The sequence below is a fragment of the Lampetra planeri genome, chromosome 1, assembly GCF_965212315.1.
Source record: "Lampetra planeri chromosome 1, kcLamPlan1.2.h2, whole genome shotgun sequence".
NCBI classification, from domain to species: Eukaryota; Metazoa; Chordata; class Hyperoartia; order Petromyzontiformes; family Petromyzontidae; genus Lampetra; species Lampetra planeri.
The window spans coordinates 1,395,175-1,414,440 of record NC_136107.1 but is presented as its reverse complement, the minus strand read 5'-3'; the positions used below and the strand labels follow the sequence as shown (position 1 = coordinate 1,414,440).

At 54.1% G+C, this 19,266-nt stretch overlaps 1 protein-coding gene and 1 long non-coding RNA gene across 2 annotated transcripts in view; one reads left to right on the top strand and one right to left on the bottom strand.

Moving 5' to 3' along the window:
- LOC144723666 (leucine-rich repeat flightless-interacting protein 2-like) overlaps window positions 1-18,531 on the top strand; it is a 33,992-nt gene extending 15,461 nt beyond the window's left edge. The window contains exons 6-22 of the mRNA XM_078602607.1: window positions 365-430; window positions 565-648; window positions 986-1,033; window positions 4,725-4,904; window positions 7,672-7,806; window positions 8,166-8,270; window positions 8,395-8,466; window positions 9,317-9,487; window positions 9,966-10,058; window positions 10,637-10,729; window positions 11,782-11,874; window positions 13,028-13,133; window positions 13,761-13,810; window positions 14,003-14,123; window positions 14,632-14,711; window positions 16,757-16,861; window positions 17,925-18,531. Coding sequence (XP_078458733.1) covers window positions 365-430; window positions 565-648; window positions 986-1,033; window positions 4,725-4,904; window positions 7,672-7,806; window positions 8,166-8,270; window positions 8,395-8,466; window positions 9,317-9,487; window positions 9,966-10,058; window positions 10,637-10,729; window positions 11,782-11,874; window positions 13,028-13,133; window positions 13,761-13,810; window positions 14,003-14,123; window positions 14,632-14,711; window positions 16,757-16,861; window positions 17,925-18,035 — 1,713 coding nt within the window. The 3' untranslated portion in view covers window positions 18,036-18,531. The remainder of the gene's footprint in view (window positions 1-364; window positions 431-564; window positions 649-985; window positions 1,034-4,724; window positions 4,905-7,671; window positions 7,807-8,165; window positions 8,271-8,394; window positions 8,467-9,316; window positions 9,488-9,965; window positions 10,059-10,636; window positions 10,730-11,781; window positions 11,875-13,027; window positions 13,134-13,760; window positions 13,811-14,002; window positions 14,124-14,631; window positions 14,712-16,756; window positions 16,862-17,924) is intronic.
- LOC144723744 (uncharacterized) lies at window positions 15,683-18,526 on the bottom strand. The gene is made up of 2 exons (XR_013586313.1): window positions 17,976-18,526; window positions 15,683-17,468 (listed from the first exon to the last, which is right to left on the bottom strand). It is a non-coding gene; the product is annotated as an uncharacterized LOC144723744 (long non-coding RNA).
- Window positions 18,532-19,266: the final 735 nt, after the last annotated feature.

Here is a 19,266-nt window from a genome sequence, read left to right as displayed (position 1 = left end):
CTTTATAGGGGAAGTCAACAGTGGTGATCCTTAGGATAAACCCATCCCCACCATAGGAACGTGGAATTTCCATCGCTCTCTTTGCAGAGCTGTGAAGTAGAACCCAGCAACGATGCCTCAATGCTCATTCGGAAAACGAATCACTTTGACCTATCTTAATAAGCACTAAACACGGTATTTTAAAACGCGCAAATACAGTCCGGTGAATTCATAGCTTCCCAGTGTGTCTGTTTTTGCATGTTTGTTGAACTTCTTTCGCACCCTACGTAGCCAAGCGTGCTGCACCAAACCAAAGCGCCACGCGGCAACGCGAGACAAGCTGGTGCAAAGGTCGCTTGCGCGTTGCGCTGTCTGCCTCCCACAGCCGGTGCCAGCCCTGGGCAGAGATTACAGCAAAGGGGACCCGGGTCAGAAGAGGAGCTCTCGGAGCGTACGTACCGGCCGGAGACACTCACCACGCTTGTGTCTACCTTGCTGACCACCCCTCCCCCCCCCCCTATTGCTACGCCGCAATGCCCCTGTGCACACGTGCCTTCGTCTTGTGCGCGTGCGTGTGTGTCCCAGGGTGTGTCCTCCTCTGCTGCTGGACTATCCCTGGGTGGCCTGGGCTCCAGGTACCTCTCCTCGTCCACCTACTCGCTCCATCGGGTCCGTGTCTCCTCGCGCTTCCGTTCCCTTCTCTGTTGTTGACGCGACGCGGCGAAATCCCCCGGCGTCTTTTCGAACTCGCACCGCAGGTTGCTTTGGCACGCGCACCCGACGGTGTTTGTGAAAATCAACGTTTACATGATAGTACCCATCGAGTAAAAATACAAATTATTATTATTATCATGACGTGTAAGGCCTTCGTGACAAACGTGCGTGCAAGTCGACGAGCATGCGTACACATTTTGTGATTATTTTTTTTTTATCAACGATTCACGTTTGCCACTCGATCCCAACTTGCCTGCCGTAGTGTGAATGAGTTGCCTCGCTCTGTCTGCAGCCGTCCTATCTCTCTAGCGACGCAGTGACCACAGCCAGCGACTACAAGGTCAGTCGCACGCGACTCTCTCAGACGCGCCACCGCTTCGCGCTTGACGTCGGCAAAGTCACCGCGGGCGCGCTCCGCTTTCCTCGGTCACTAAACGCTTCCGTGGCGCACCTGAGACACCGTCCACCTGGCCAAGGCCGACGCGGGCAGCACGAAGCTACTGCAGGATGCTGCGCACAGCTCCCGCGCACAGCGAGCTGCCCTAACCTGCGCTTACTCTCACCCACTCAACCTCCATTCAACCTCTCCCATGGCCATTCACCCTGACGCAGCCACCTCGGCCCACACCCTCCATTATACATCGGTTCCTCATTGAACTTCGTTGCTTTCCGTGCGTGGATTGTCACTTTTTGTATCGGATGGAGGCTTAATGAAGTGTAATTCAAGGACTATTTTATGTAAATATTTTACATGGGCCACGGCACAGTGATGTCATGCTCAAAATGAGCATGAGAGAGGTGCTCATCACCTGTTCGCAGCCCTGAGCCAGTGGTGGAAATTCCACATTCCTATGCCGGGGACTAATCTCTCCATCGGGCAACCACTGTTGCATTCCCACACGGTGGTTCTCAATTTTATCGACACGGGGGGGATGAGTCAACCCCCAAAATGGATTTGGACTCTCAGCCTTCCGATTGCGAGCGACGCTCACACGCTGAGACAGCTGGGCACGGTTTCAGGGCCCTGTCGTGTATTCGTGTAGCTATCCGTCAGTGTAGTGTTACAGGATAGAGAGCAACAGTCACACGCGTGAGCGTGTGTGCGTGTGTACACAGAGCAATAGTTACCAACTCAATTTTGTGGATTTGACACCGACTAAAGAGTCTGCTTGACACTAACCAGTCTGTGCTTGCCACTAAACCGTTGCAACACTCCCTGCTGCATAGCAGCCGTATCCACGACGGCTGGAGGCACCCGGGCAGATTGAATTTGGTGGCCTACTGAGGCTTGACGTTGCGGCTGCGGCAATCTCTCACTGCGCCAGTGTCGCTACTTTTGGCCCAATGACGCCACGGAACCGGCGTCAGCTCCATTCAAGAAACGCGTGAACTTTTTGTGACCTACTGCTTAACGCGTCGGCTTTCACGACCAATATTATTCATAATAAAGGGGTTTTTTTGGTTTGTTGGGGCAGTGAGAGTTAGATGACGTAAGAACAAATGTGTACTCAAATTGTAAATGTTGTGGGTTTACTCTCCAACACACGACCGTGTGCTGAAATGGTAACTAATTGGCGCGTTTAGTTCACGTGACAAACCTTACTAATTGGCGGTGTCGGATGGTGGCGGGTTTAACGACACATTTCTATATTTACGATATCTAATCCCCCCCCAAAAACCTATATTATGGATAATATTGGTCACGAAAGCCTACGTGTTAAACATTTATATTACCTTGTGCACATTCAATCGTGCTGTTCGTAGTTGGCCACTTGGCATTTTGGGAATGTTACCGGCCTGTTGCTCAGCGACCGCGATTATCTTTGAGTTGGAAACAGCCGCTGCCTCTCTCCTTTGTGCAGCGCCCCGTTGTCTGGCAGTGTTCAGTTTGTTGTCCCGCCCCCCCCGCACCTCCGATTGGCACGGTTGGCTAAGTTACGGTGTGATAGAAGTTCAACGTGCACACACACACGTGGAGTGGAGCGAAGCGTGCAGAGGCGGTGAGCCAAGGAACGCGTGGGGCTCGTGGAGCTGACCGTCATTCCTCTCTCAGCCAGGGGGTGGGGAACCTTTGTTCTGCCAAGGGCCATTTGGATATTTATAACGTCATTCGCGGGCCATACAAAATTATCAACTTAGAAATTAGCCCGTTATATTTGGTCAAACATTTAATTAACGCACCTCTAATGTGATGGCTGGAACTGCTTCTCTTTGGTGAGGCGTGTGATGGTAGCTGCTATTGATGATGTTGCTGCTACTCGCAACTGCTTTTCCAGGTTTGCTCCTAGATTTATTGAATTTCGAGTCCCGCCTGCGGTTGCCTTGGCAGGGCCACACCAAATGATTTCGCGGGGCCTTATACTGCCCGCGGGCCGGACGTTCCCCACCCCTGCGTCTAAGCGAAGCCCCGCAAACATTCCACGTTCAACAAATGCCTGACGGCCGATTCCCGTTGCTGTGTTGACGCGCGTGCTATTTAGAGGCACCGATACGCGCACAGGGCCACTTAGCCGCCGGGCAACAGTCGCGTCTGACGTTTTATTTCCGTTCCAGCGCTTGGCTTGTGCACTTTGATTTGTTAGCTCGCCTAACCCCCAACGCGCCTGGTGGCTTATCCACTGCCCGTTGACTTGCGTCGCAGTCATGTGTGGGATATTTGAGTCGTTAATGTTGTTTTAATTAATTCAAGGCGATGGATAAATAATTCACTAGTAATAGGTTGTTACCCTTTCAACTGGTACAAAAACTGACACCTTTATACAAGGCATCATGTTTGCAATAACCACAACACAAGCAGTCAAAATGCAAACAAAAAGAAACAACTCTGATGATGATAATGACATGCACTGTCCTTGAAGTTGATTTGTCCACACCCGAGACAGCTTTTCTTAGAGCCTAGTCTCCATTAGTGTTGGACCAGATGACGCCAAAAGGCGTATGAACATCGCTACTAGGGAGGTCAAACATGATGCCTTGTATAAAAGTGTCAGTTTTTGTACCAGTTGAAAGGGTAAAAACCTATTACTATATTTTGCCACTGGTAAAGGAGGTCTCATAGTGTAAATAATTCACTGTTTGTAGAGCAGAATAGTGTCAATGGGATGAGTTGATGAGAAGGATGGGAGTACTTGATGACAAAAATCGGAACCAGTTCTTGGCCTCCCCCGAGGCCAACTTAGTCTCGAATAAGTACCTGGTGCAATGTGTGAACATCGCTACTAGGGAGGTCAAAAGCGACCGGGCGTGGTGCTGTCCACCCACCCCCTCGTGTGCCATTCGGACCTTCGTATGTGCTCGCTAACAGCACTTGCCCCAACAGTCTGTTATAGCCCATACAGAAGATCTTGGGGTTAGGAGACGTTTTCACACTGAACCACAAACTCGACGACCTGAGTTTGACTCACAGCCGTAGCCATGATGAGTAGCAAGTGGTGTCTCAACCTAGCCTGAGCCCTCCCCTATGTTGACTCAGCCTTAAACGAGCACCTGGAGTGGTGCGTAAATACCACGTGTGCTGCTGGCAACACAACTAAGCGTGCCCCTACACAATGAAAAGGAGCTCACTTGTGTCGCTTAAAACATTAAGATTTTTTTTGAAATGTTAAAGACGGTTCTCATCATGTTTTGTAATTCTTGCATCATTTACATTGCGTAATAGTTCAATGTGTCGTCGTGCTAACAACGGTGACGTCATCTGATGGCCCGATTTTCCGATTGTATGTATGTTGGACTTCTTTCGCACCGTACGTAGCTAACCCGTGCTAATCGGAGATGCACATGTGTACGCTGTATGGCTTATATATGATGGTTGAGGTGTGTGTGTGTGGGCCCGTGTGTTCGTGTTGGCACAGTAGGGGGCACAGGTGGCACATCGGCCAGTTATGTCAGTCAGTCGACCCGTGGCACCGAGGTCTGCCCCGTGACCTCCTTGCCAGCGGGCGTGGCCTCAACGTGCACGTAGCCTGGCACAAGCGCCGTGGTGACGGTTGTTGTTGCTGTTGTTGTTGTTGTATTCGTGTGCGTGAACAAAGCCCTGGGAGTACTGCCTCCCATCGTCCTCTCGCTCCTCCTCGCGAGCCACCTCACGATCCACGTCGCGATGCAGCTCTGCTCGCCAAAGCCCCACGGTGAGTTGGCCCTGCCGCTCTCCGCAAGCCTCTCAACGCCTTCACGGGAGCAGGCAACGCGGCCTGTCGGTAGAGCGCTCGCCCGTTCACGGCTCGAACCCAGCGGCCGCCCTGATGAATACTGCAGGTGTGCGAAACGTAAAAAAAAATTACGCGGCGGGCGCTTCACACTGGACGTTGAAGATCCAGCGACGTCATCCGGAAGAGTAGGCCATTGCGTGCCGGTGTCATTGTCCACATTTGTAACTTTTAAAACTTTCTGGAAACCACTCACTTAGAATATACATTTAAGTCATCGTCGTTTCTTACTGAAAAAAAACTCGCCAGTACCCGCTTTAAAAAGAGCCATGTTAAACTTGGCAGAAATCCCGTTCTTGATATGAACACAGGGTTGCGGGCGATTCAGACTTTCCAAAGAAACGTTGATGTCCTTGCATCAACAACATATATATAAAATATCATATCCTCACATCGTACAAACATGGACGTGTTCGATGATATATCGAAATTGCTTGTTGTCATTCAACACCACACATTAGCACGCTTGGCTTGCGTACGGTGCGGAAGAAGTCCAACGTGCATCACACGCATCACAATGTTTGCCCGGATTAGTTTCGCATCTCAGTGCGGCCGCATCTCAAGACGCTCTGCAGACAACGTGGACGTAGTAAAAGTACATCGGTGGCGAGCGATACATGAACCACATCTTTGCCCACCCACCCACCCTGGTTCAGCAGGGCCTATTTCAAGGAAGTTTTAACTCCGAACTCAGGGCTCCGGGGGGGGGGGGGGCATGTGTTCAAGTGTATGAGCAGGAAAGCGTTTCAGGATGCTGGCTACAACGCGAGTTGCAAATGTGGATACACAGCTCGTGTCACCACGTTCATCGCGTTACTGCCCATGTGTGAGATTTCACAACGGCCAGATTAGATGGCTTAGTACCGACCGTCAAATTCGGCTTTGTGGCGACACGTGCTCAAGAAACAACCCCCCACGACTGATACGACATGGAGGGGCCGGGGGGGGGGGCTGTACATTCATGACCGCGCACGCGACCCCTTCGCTCGTACACAATGTGCACACCGAAGGCAGGCGGCTGGCGTGGGGCGGTGGCCGCGTTGCGAGCGCCTTGTCCCGGCAGCGGAGTGACAGCGCAGTGGGCCTCTCCATGCCACCGGCAGTGGCCACCCCCCTACCCCCCCCCACCCACGCCCCCCCCCCACCCACGGGCCCCCCCCACCCACCCCCCCCACCAGTGTTTGCACCCTGAGCAGAGCATTTCCTCCCCTGCCGCGTGGCCGTGACGAGCCTCATCCGAGAATGCCCGAACCCGTTGTTTGCATGTGTGGTGCCGGATGCCGTTGTGTGTGCGCGTGGATCTTCCTTTTACGGGGAGCAGTAAGTGTAGTGGTTAGCGCGCTGCGCTACTGAACCTGGCGGCCGGAGTTCGATTCCCGCTCACGGCCAACGCCAGTGACGATTATTTGAAGCGGTCCTGGGCCTCCCCTAGATCGACTCATCATCAAATGAGTACCTGGTGCGGTGTGTAAAAATTGGCACTGGGGAGACAAAGGCGGTCGAGCGTGGTGCCTTTACCCACCCCCTCGTGTACCAAGCCGGCCTTTATTCGGTGCTCGCTAACAGCACTTGCCCCAACAGTCTGTTAGGACTATACGGGGGATCTTTTTCTTTGCATGCTCCTTTGGCTATGCTTGTGCTGACACAATTTCGCTCGTGTATGGAATTGGAAAATATATCAAAATAGGACAAGCACCAATTACTAGCAACAATGCCTTAGCATGAAATATAAAATAAAATAGACGATGGTGTTGAGTAGATATATAGGATCACAGAGCTTGGGGAATTCTTTCCACTGCCTGTGGTTCCCGGCGCTTCGATGCTAAAATCTGTGCGGGTTATCATTTTGCGCGGCGTTTTGAGATTTGCACCAACGACGATTGCTGTACAAAACTCAAATCATCATCGGCGTACGAGTGCCCTTTTTTCTGAAGAGCAATGCCAGCTGCTGCCTGTCATTTCTCGGAGATCCCGAGCTCAAATTCACCGTCATGAGGGAGTCCCTCGGTGGTCGGTGATGTCCTTGCATGCGGCGGTTACTGATGGGCCATGTGCTCGGCGTGTGGCAGTAGCACGTGGCTGGAGTGGTGCTGGCGGATGTCTGCACGTCAGGCGCGGGGCTGCGTAACCCAGGGGCCGTGTGAGGACTCTGACTGTGGGGCGGGCGTGAACCGCTCGCTCCGCACCACCACTCCTGTGGCTGAGGAGGACCCTCTCAGAGATTGGAGCCGATTCCCAATCCTGCTCAATGGCAATTGTCGAAACGCGTGTTGTGTGTGACATTGAGTCACGAGGGATATCTCCGCAAGTTTTAAACCACGAGTACATTTAGTGGCACGCGGGTTTTTTTCGCAGCCACTCGTAATCCCAAGCGTGGCCTTGTCGGCTAGGCGCGAGGATGCCAGCAGTAGTGCCCTGCTGAAAGCTTGAAAAGAAGAAGAGCTCAACACGTGGCCTGGCCCAGAAGACCACGCTTGGAGCCAGCGGTGGGAGTCGCCGTGCCTCGGTGGCATTGGCCGGCGAGAGACGCGAAGGCTCAGTTGGTGCTCGGTGCTTTGGGGGTCAGCGCTGACTTCTTCGTGAACGTCGCGGACGTTAAACTGCCCCAGCAGTTTAACGTCCGTGGACAGATCCGACGCTTCATTATTGAAACGAAACGGACCTTTCCGTCAATAATGTTTGCCGCATTCGGTCTGAAGCCTGCTTGGGTCTCGCCTGCGTTGGGAGGGCGGCTCACGCTGACGCTCGCACTGCGCTCTGCCCCCGCGCACAGGGCTCGCAGGACTCGTCGGACGGGCGCTCGGTCGCCGACTTCTTCGGGAGCGCGTCGCGCAGGAGCAGCGTCTCCAGCGCCGTCTCCGACTTTGACATCAACGGGGCCGCGGTGTTCGGCGGGGACATCGGCCGGGTACGAGCGCGTCGGGGCTCCGAGGGCGGCCTTCACGAGCACTGCCGCCACCTTCGCGGGCACCATTTGCTGTCCTTCCCCCCCGCACCTCCGATTAGCACGGTTGGCTCTGTACGGTGCGAAGAGGTTCAGCGTGCATGCATAGGTGGCCCAAAGTGAACCCCTGAGATCAGACCCAGTGGGGGTTGTAGATCCCAGCAGGTCCTAGGACCTGGAGAGTTGAACCCAGCAGGTACTAGGACCGGGAGAGTGCTCTGGGTGGGTGTGTGCCCCACACATGTCCTGTGCACGCGTGTCCCAAGCGCCCCTTTGTACATGCCCCCGTGTGCGTTGTACGCACGTGCCCGCACGTGCCACAGGCCCTCCTGTCGGACGGCTCGCTCAGCAGCGCCGCGTCGTCTCGCCGCGGCAGTGGAGACACCGCCTACTCGGTGGGCACAGACTCCTCCATACAGGAGCTCCGAGTACGTGCCTCTGCAGTTGCCCACAAAAACATTTTGGTTTTGTTTTGACGGTGAAACCCCCGGGGGGGGGGGGGGGCAAATTGCGCTCGCCGGGGTTCGCAGACACCCGCGTTTATTTTCTCAGGACATCTTCGAGCTGAAGGATGAACTCCACGGCGTGGAAGAGAGGTACATGCAGAAACTGAAGGAGTTGAAGGTGATTCATCACACACACTCCTCCATACGCAGCACCATGTCCACTCACATTTCACGGACTACGTGCCCACTCATGTACATAATACTGTTGGGCCTGTAAAGTATCAAAAAGCCATTCAAATCGACTCAATAGTAAATGGATATATTTTGTAAATAGCGGCGATGGAGCAGTGTTGTAGCGGCGGATGCAGCTTGCTTTGAGCCACCCACCGGCACTGACCAGCGTGGTGAAGTATGGTCAGCAGCTACCATGGGTGGCAGAAGGCCTTCTCGAGTAGAAGATTTACAAAGGGGCGGTAAATCGTTGTAAAATGATTCTTGTTACGGATACCAATATTACCCCCAGTTTAACACGAAGGCTTTGACTACCCCCATCGGCCCGGGACGTGGCCCAGGTGAAGCGCATTCGCCACTTGTTGCAGAACTTCGCGGTTCGACTCTCGCAGGCCAACCTGGTTAATGCTGCGGTGTGTTCAACGTGACATGCTCTGCCGTCTGCTTCACAGTGGATGTTAAAGACCACGTGCCATCATTCGAAGAAGAGTAGGCCATAGCGTGCTGGCACCATGGTCCATATTTGTCAAATTGTATAAAACATTAAATTACACCACAAATGATTTAATTTTGAAACAGGAATCATCTCCCACTCCTGAGAAAACTTAGCAGGATCCTTGTGAACAAGAGTCTTTTTACGGGTAAAAGTGTCGTACGAATAAATAATGATAATTCAATACTGCGAGCTCGTCAGAGATATTGTCCCGACAGCACTCTTAGGACAGAAAACGCACCAACGCGCCCACATCGCCAGCCAGGGGAGATTCGCTAGCGGCGTTCGCCGGTCCGCGTGGCAGAAAGCGACGGACGGAGCCCAGGAGAAGTACAAGAAGGCGATGGTCTCCAACGCGCAGCTCGACAACGAGAAGGCGGCCCTCAGCCACGAGGTGGAGGTCCTGCGGGAGGCGCTGGAGGATGCGGAGGAGCTGAGCGCGGAGGCGCGGAGGGAGCTGAGCGACGCACGCAGCGTGAGCGGCCGCACGGCACGGCCGGGCCCTCCCCCCCCACGATCGGGGGGGGCGGGCACCGGTGGAGTTGGACACAACTCAGCCTCATCGCAAATCACGAGCGTCGAGTAACGCGGACGCAGTTCACCAATGAACTCCGCCTCGTGTCATTCACGCACAAATTAGCAAGTGCTTTCAAGCGTGTCGCTTAGATAGCAATTACCAATGACGAACGTAATTACAAAAATTACATGTTTACATCACATGCAACATTTGGGCAATGCCCATCTTTGTACGCATGTTGTACGTTGAACTTCTTTCGCGCCGTACGTAGCCAACCTTGCTAATCGGAGGCGCTGGGGGGGGTGTGTGCTCACGACAAACTAAACACAAAAACGCAATTCTGTAAATACGGGGGGGGGGGGGGGGTGCGGTTAGCAGCCCACTGATTTCACTCCCCGATGTAACGGTGGCGCTGTGCCTCCTCGGTTGCCGCTAGGACGCGGAGAGGCAGCGGCAGGCGGGCGCCAGCGCGCAGCACAAGCTGCAGGAGGCGAGGGACGCGCTGCGCCAGCGGGAGGAGCACGTGCAGGTGAACGGCGCTCCTCGGGCTCCTGCGAGACGGGCAGCCACCACCAACACCACCACCACCACCAACACCACCACCAACACCACCACCAACACCAACACCACCACCAACACTACCACCAACACCACCAACACCACTACCAACACTACCACCAACACCAACACCAACCCTACCACCACCAACACCACCAACACCACCAACACCACTACCAACATCACCACCAACACCACCACCAACACCACCACCAACACCAACACCAACCCTACCACCACCAACACCACCACCACCAACACCACCAACACCACCACCAACACCACCACCAACACCAACACCACCACCACCAACACCACCAACACCACCACCAACACCACCACCAACACCAACACCACCAACAACTCCACCAACACCACCAACACCAACACCACCACCACCAACACCACCAACACCACTACCAACACCACCACCAACACGCCCCCCCTCCCCCGGCTGCGCCTGGATCGCTGTCCTCCAGGTTCCGAGTTCGTTGTAAAATTCACCTCTGCGCTTCGCCGCCTCTTACTGTCGCCAACGTCACTTCGCAGGAAATCCCGAGCCTGCAACGCAAGGAAGACGCCCTCGCCAGGGAGGTGTTTGACCTGCGAGAGACCGTGAACTGGAAAGAAAAAAAAATCACGGTAAGGGTTACCGCTGCCCGTTCGTTATAGTGGTGCCGTAGTGTGGTGATGGTGAGAGGTGATGCTGTGTGTGGTGGTGGGTCATGTAGCCCGCGTGCCCAGCCACCGCATGCCTAAACAGCTCTTGTTTGGCCGGATAGAGGAGGCTAAACGGGCGCGGCACGGGCTAGAGAAGAGATGGAGTGATGTGGTACAGGAGGATGCGGAGCTGAGTGGACTTGCCGATGACTGGTACCAGCGGTGTCAAGATCGGCCTCTGTGGAGGAGGCTCGTGAAGGACGCTACTGGGCAGTTGGAGGCAGTCGCCCTCCAACAACAACGAAGGGCGGAGGAGCGACGCTCACAACAACGAGTGGAGCGCCGGTCGTCTAAAATACAGCAAATTGCACAGTAGGGGGCACAGGTGGTGCATCAGCCAGTCATCTCGGTCATCTCAGTCAGTCGACCAGTGGCACCTCGGTCTGCCCCGTGACCTCCTGCCAGCGGGCGTTCGACACTTCACGTGGCCTTAAGGTGCACATGGCCTGGCACAAGCGTCGTGGTGACGTCACCGCCACTTAGTGGCGAATGGCGGTTGTTGTTGATGCTGTGTGTGTGGTTGTGGTGATGCTGTGTGTGTGTGGTTGTTGTTGATGCTGTGTGTGTGGTTGTGGTGATGCTATGTGTGTCTGTGTGGTTGTTGTTGATGCTGTGTGTGTGGTTGTGGTGATGCAGTGTGTGTGTGTGGTTGTGTCCTCTGGGGAGCGGTAGTGTAGCGGTTAGCGCGCTGCGCTATGAACCTGGCGACCCGGGTTCGATTCACGCTCACGGCTAACACCAGTGACGATTTTCTGAACCGATCCTGGGCCTCCCCTAGGTCGACTCAGCCTTAAATGAGTACCTGGTGCGGTGTGTAAACATCGCCACTGGGGAGACAAAGGCGGTCGGGCGTGGTGCTGGCCACCCACCCCCTCGTGTACCGTTCCGGCCTTCATAGGTGCTCGCTAACAGCACTTGCCCCTACAGTTTGTTAAGGCTATACGGGGGATCTTTGTCTTTGTCCTCTGCTGCAGGCGCTGGAACGACAGAAGGAGTACTACGAGTGCATCAGGGCAGAGCGCGATGAGCTCCGTGCAGAGGTCGCGCTCCTCCGTGAAAAGACCAAGGTGCATTGTGGGACATGGGGATCTTCTTAATTCCTCGGTCTTTGAGAGCGGCGGTGCAACATCTGTCCCAACTATTACTAGCTCGACGCGTCGTTGTCTCCAAGTTGTTCTCTTCCATCATCTATTTCTGCTCCTTCTTCCTGGCCGACATGATAGAGCACCACACGGTATAAATGTAGGCAATGGCACAGCCACTGGGGAATTGTGTCCATGTTGAATGCCGCGGTGGCTGGCTACCATGAAGTTTACCATGCTTGTCCAAAATACATGAGAAGAGCACTGTAGACGAACTCGCTATATGCCTCCGATGAGTACGGTGGGCTACATACGATGCGAAATTAGTTCAACATATTTTTTATTTTAACAGGTAAGGTCCACTAAGCTGCATAGCTCTTTATCAGAAGCGACCTGGCTATCGCAGATTATAGCTCAACGAAATGGCTCACGTGGAAATGCATAGCAGTCAAATACTCTAAAAGGGATGTTGATTCTAAACGTGGAGGGGAAAACCGGAGGACACGGAAACACATCCATGGTGAGAGAGACACGCAAACTCCAAATATACAGCAGGCGTCAGGGTCGGGATGGAGCCCACGACCTCCTGCATACCAGGCGAGGTAGCTACCATCTCCTAGCCACCGTGATGATGGGAGAGAGAGAGACACGCAAACTCCAACTATACAGCAGGCGTTAGGGCCGGGATGGAGCCCACGACCTCCTGCATACCAGGCGAGGTAGCTACCATCTCCTAGCCACCGTGATGATGGGAGAGAGAGAGACACGCAAACTACAAATATACAGCATGCGTCAGGGTCGGGATGGAGTCCACGACCTCCTGCATACCAGGCGAGGTAGCTAACATCTCCTAGCCACCGTAATGATGGGAGAGAGAGAGAGACACGTAAACTCCAAATATACAGCAGGCGTCATGGTCGGGATGGAGCCCACGACCTCCTGCATACCAGGCGAGGTAGCTAACATCTCCTAGCCACCGTAATGATGGGAGAGAGAGAGACACGCAAACTACAAATATACAGCAGCAGGCGTCAGGGTCGGGATGGAGTCCACGACCTCCTGTACACCAGGTGAGGTAGTTAACATCTCGCCACTGCTAGCGCCTGTCGATGTCGCTTTCTCCGCGGGCGCTGTCCAGAAGCTGTCCCTCGGTGTGGCCGTGAATGGAGACGAGTTTGACGCAGCGAGAGACTCGGGAATGCTGGACCACGTCGCCCCGACGGCAGCAGAAGCCGCCGTGCTCGGTGAGTCGTCGTCTCTGCCGTTCCGGTAGAGCGAGAGACCCTTGGTTGGTGCGCCGCACTGTGAAGCTGGTGGACCCGAGTTCGATTCCCAGCCAGGGCTGACGTTGGTGGCGAGTTGTGTCTGTGCCGGTCCCGGGGTGCTCTTTTCGCCAAGAAGTACGAGCCGGTGCGGTGAAGTTTGGGCACATTACCACAAGACTACCGCGGCTCAGGGAGCTTCTCATTCAGCAGTTGATTTTAAAAGTGCTGTAAATTCATCTTGTGGTTTTTATTGTCTAGTTTCGTTATCTAAGCACGTAATATTCGAGTCAAAGTTCACCAGGTGAGAACTCAAGAGGTCACGAGGGTCTCATTCACACCCAAAACGACAAAAGCAAACCAAATAAAAGAAAGTGCCGATACAGCAAGAAAGCGAATTATGATTTTATTATTTTATTTTATTATTTTATTTTTTATTAATTTTAATTTCATTTTTTACCTACGTGACTTTACCGAAAGAACTAAGAGTATGAATCATTGCAGTCACGAAAGCTTCAAATCTAGAATTAAAGCGAATTAGAAACCAGAGCAAACTCCAGGGGTCGTGGAGAGTAATGTTGGCTGCGCGCTTCTCTCTTCTGAGCGCAGATGTCAGGTTAAAGAGACTGACGGAGGAAAACGACGCCCTTCTGGACGAGGTGAGATGCACGTCCAGCACCCCGCGTTGAATTTTAATATTTCTCCACGACCACCGGCGCCCATCAAACGCCACGGTCGCGTGCGACGCAGCCGCACTCGCACGTGCGTGCAAGCGACGCCGCCGTCCCACCAACTTCGTGACAAGTTCGCATCTCTCTCCCTTCCGCCTTTACCGCCCCGTGGCCACTCAGCTGCGCCGCGCCAGCCAGCAGCTGGAGGAGGAGCGGCGGTGCCGGGCGCGCGTGGAGGTCGCGTTCGCTCGCCCGTCACCGTCCGAGCTCGAGGACGACTTCTACCTGCGCGACTTCCAGCGTGAGTATTCAGCCGGGTCGCCGGGACCCAAGGTCCCGCGGCCTGGGGACAACCTTCGCTCCTTTCCCACCAGCACATCCGAGCCGAGCCAGCGCGCTGTTCTGCGGGTGGTTTTCCTTCTGGCCAATTGTCGTGCCGAACCGGTAACCAAAGCATGCTACGCCGGCCTCGCGAGACATCTGAATCTGGCTCGGGGGTCAAACAGGTTCCAGGGACGCGTCCGTTGCGTGCAGCGGACACAAGGACACGACACAAACACGGCATCATCGCCGTTACCTCCACGAGCCTCGACTCACGCGGCTCGGCTCCCGCAGCGGAAATCTGACCTGGCGCCTCGCTGATCCGACACTGCCAGGCGGACCTGGCACCGCTCTGGCACAGCAGCTCGGTTGTGCAGTGGAAAAGGGGCAGTCGAGCCACGTGCGACTGTTTGGTAGCGTGATAAGAGTTCATGGCTGAACAATCGTGCAGTAAGTGCGGTGTGATTCCATTTGCTTTTCCCCCCAAGGTGAGACGAACAAGCATCTGAGCGAGTACAAGTACAAGCTGGCCAAGTCGGAGCAGGAGAAGGACACGCTCGAGAAGAATGTGAGTCACCAGGGCAGCGCTGTTCATCTGAGACGCATTCGTCCTACTGAGCAGTGCCCAGGCCGAACCACCACCATCATCATCTGCCACGATCCCTCTGCCTCCCTGCGTTGTCGCCATCCCTCACAGCCCTGCATCGCCATCACGATCCATATCGCTCCGACTCACTGCAGAGGTCGCAAACGGGTTTTGATTCCTTACCCGTACCCGTACCCGGCCACACTAGGGTCGCAAACGGGTACCCGTACCCGTACCCGGCCGTACCCGTACCCTACCCGTACCCGGCTGGGTACGGGTAGGGTACGGGTATCGGGTATCTGATTGCGACCTCTGGGATGAAGCCATGTTGCAGGCGCGGGTGGGTTGATTCTAGGAACTTGAATTGTGAGAAGAGACAAGACGTTGGGAAATGAGTGACAAACGGTTACTCACCAGTGACTCACGGTCTACCCGTACCCATACCCGGCTGCACCAGGGTCGCAAACGGGTACCAGTATACGGGTAGCCGGGTATCGGGTAGGGTACGGGTATCGGGTACCTGGTTGCGACCTCTGACTCACTGACCTCATCACTCGGCGGTTGTCCTCCCTTTTGGCTGCCATTCCATCGCCAGTCTCATCCATCTGCGACCGTCCCTTCACAGCCAGCATTATTTCTCAAGTTTACATGTGTGCCTGAAAATCATTTGATTCCTGAGGTGTGTGCATTTATCTAAAGATTATGCATATCATATATCTGCTGGGATTGTCTCTATCATGCACTATGGTTCTATATTTCTCCCTAGAAGTTACTAATTGCAATTTACCAATAATCAACCTCATCTGTGCTGTTTTCCTGCTCCCATTACTGACATCTTCATCGCTACTTTTGAAAGGGTTCTCTAATTACTTTCCTAGTTTTACAGAGTTCCGTGTATTCTCTTGTCCCCAATCTTACCACTCCCTGCTAAAACACACACACACACAAGTGAAACAAATGTGCTGCATCCTTAATGGTTTAGTGGATGACAACCTTCGGGCACAACACAACAAGGTAGCAACTGGCCGTGTAACGACAGTTACTAGTTGTTCACCTCGCCGAGAAATTGCATTGAGACATATTCAAGGACACCCTTTGCGATGTGATCGTGCTTATTTTTCACGACAAAAAAATCAACACGTTCGTCAATACCGCTGGGGCCTTTTGTGGAGAAAAATAAATGGACAACGTACTCTTTCGTTCTTTCGGTAAAGTCACGTAGGTCTAAAATAAAAGAAATCACGACGTTTCGATCGCAACACAAGCGGTCGTCCTCAGGCGGGCAGAAGCAGTTCCACTGCTAGATTATATTTTTTCCACCTGAGGACGACGTTTCAGGCAATGGTCCTAATGGCCCTTCTTCAATGGTAAGAAGGGCCATTTGCCAAAACGTTCCATTATGTTTTCCATTTAAGGCCACAGCCGTGGTGCCGACGCAGCAGCAGCGTCACCATTTTATGTTTTTGGTGCCCTTTGTGTAATCTGGCTCAGCCAGGCTCTCTCTAATCGCACCACCAATACTCGGAATCATCTTCGTAGTTTGTGTAAAAAAAAAAAAACCGTTATCATGGCAGTTGGTACAATGCACACACGTGGGTGCTATGTGTCATCCACACTTGGGGGTTCTGATTATGAGAATACTTTTGTTTGCATATTTCCGATTCCAAATGTGCATGTGTGCGTGTGCGTACGTTTGTGTGTGTACATTTGTACATTTGCGGTTAGCACGCTGCCCTACGAACCCAACGACCAGAGATCAATTCCCACTCACGGCCAACATCAGCGATGAATATCCGAACCGTTCCTGGACCTCCTCTAGGTCGACTCATCCTCAAATGAGCAACTAGTATGGTGTGTAAAGACATCGCCACTATGGAGACAGTCGTGGTGCTGGCCACCCACCCCTTTGTGTGGCGTGCCGGCCTTCATGGGTGCTACCCGCTAACAGCACTTTCTCCGACAGCCTGTTAAGGCTACACGGGCGATCTTTGTCTTCACACAATGTGTGTGTGCGTGCATGGAGACAGATACTGCGGTTACAGGGACACATTTCCCGGCACAAGGCAGCAGCGGATGGAGCAGAGAAGGAGCAGGATGAGCTCAAGGCGGATCGGAGGAGGCTCCAGAGAGAGGCGAGACACCGGCTCTTGCTGCGCCTATGGGGCCGTCCATAAATGACGTCACGCACCTGGGGGGGGGGGTGGGTTCAGACATTTGTGACGCCGTGTGACGAGGGGGGGGGGGGGTCAAAAAACGTCAAAAATCGCGTGACGTCATTTATGGACGGCCCCGATGTCCGCACGTGAACGCGTCTTGATATGTGGCGAGTGGTCACGCGACGGTCCGCGCTGAGCGCTGCCAACTCGGATAACCGAGTTTGATTCGTGCTCACGGGGTCGTTGGTGGTGCGTCTTATCATCAGCGCTGGCGAGAAGAAGGCAACCTGGTATGATGCTTGCCGCGCCATCCCCTCGCGTGCTATGCCGGCCTGCGTGGGTAATCGATAACAGTACTTGGGGGAAGGGAGGGAGGGAATTGTGGCGTAGGAGTTGGCTCACAGCGCTGTGAACCCGGCAACCTGAGTTCGATTCCCGGCCACGGCTAACATCAATGGCAGGTGCCATCTGAACCGCTTCTGGGCCTCTCCCCCCCCCCCCATTCACCAACCCACACTGACCAATTTGGTGAAATATACTGAGACAGCTTCCTTGGGTGACACGCCACGTGGAAGCCACCAACCTGCAGCACATTGACAAAAGGCTGAACATTAGTATGGCTCACAGCACTCGCCTATGCTTAGTGCCGGATTATCCGAGTAGCAAAAGTAGCTACATTTGTAGTAGCCACATATGTAGTAGCTACGAGCCCCGCACTTTCAAAGGTCCCGCACTAAATGCTTTCAAGCTATCAATTCCGGTTCAGTGATTCTGCACTTGCTCTATTACTGTAGTACTATACTGCCTTCAACTTTTATGAACGACTGGGTGTTTAAGGTTAACGATTTGTCGTATTATCTGGCTGTATAGAAAATGACAAAAATACAATTACTTTACTATGCAAGTAAAAAAATGCGTGTTTTAATATATATTTTTTAGTGCCCCTTTATAACATATGCTACAGGCCCCGCACCAGCTTAATCCGGCACTGACTCTACGGGGGCCTTTGTGTGTGAACGTGCCGCTCGCACAACCGCAGCTTCATCTGGCCCTGGAGAAGCTGGACGAGATGGAGACGACAAACAACCACCTGATGATGCGCCTGAGCAAACTGAAGGCCAAGCGGGACGTGGCCTATGCGCAGCAGTAAGCCGCCAGGCTCCCCGCGCGGCCCGGCGGAGACTGAGCGGCCCCCGGTGGCGCCGGCGGAGAGCGGCGGGGGTCGTGGGGGCGGCGCACCGGGAGTCTCGCATCGCCGTGCCAGGGCGGCCCACGCCGGCTCGAGTCCTCATGGGGTCTGCTCCACCACCACTCGTCGCAGACCCCTCGTTCGCTTCCACGTGGCCCGCCGAGCCCCGACGCGCAAGCGCTGGTGCATACAGGCCCTGCGCCGTGGGGTTCGGAGACGGTGCGTGCCGCTACTCGGGGTGTGTGCATCTGCCGGCCGTCTCGGTCCGTCAAGCCATGGGCACCCGGGTCGGTCCCGTGACCTCCTGCCAGGCGGCGTTTGACTCTCAACGTGGCCTTCAAAGTGCACGTACCCTGGCACAAGCACCGCGATGACGTCACGGGCACTTAGTGGCTATTGTTGGTACGTGTGTGGTCTCGCGGTGTGACGGCTGTGCAGAGCCACTTATTGGGGGGGGGGGGGGTGGGAGGAGGGGGGGGGGCACGGCAGTGTTGTTGTCGTGTGCCCCGGCGTGGCTACTCCCCTGGGCTTCGCTGTCCGAGCCCCTCGTCGGCGGCTGAAGGCCGCATCAGGAGCAGCAGGAATGCGACCGATGGACGGGAGCAGGTGCAGCGAAAGCGACTTGTAGCCGCGTCTGGAATAAAAATATATTTACAATTGTGAAAGATCGTGCGGTATTGATGCTTAGAGGTGTCCGCGGTCACTCTGACCGTAATGCGCATGACAATGTTGAGCTCGTTATACGTAACAGGCACAGATGGTGCAAAGGGACAGCATTGATTCGCAACGCGAGGAAAAATCACGAGAAGTGACGTGGCCAATTGCTCATGAGGAAGCCATTATGAACTCTGCAGAGAGCTTGTGCAGGCGAAGGCATGTTAGTTGACTTTATCGCAAGCTTTGTAAAGCGTAAAAACTCATGTCAACTCCATCCCGCAACGCTTCGCCATCCGCAGCATACGGAGGCTTGCGGAACCACAGACGAGTAAGAATCTGAATATTTATTTCTCCCGGAGGAATCTGATGAGCTACAACGCTATTATTCGCAGATGTCCAGTGGCAACGCAGCCAGGCGGTGAGCCAGCACCAACAATTGCCCAAGCTCTGCAGGCCTCTATTAATATGTTTTAAGCCTGGCTTATTTTACAATTAAATTGCCCCTGCATTGGCCGATGCTCAGCAAGACGTGAAG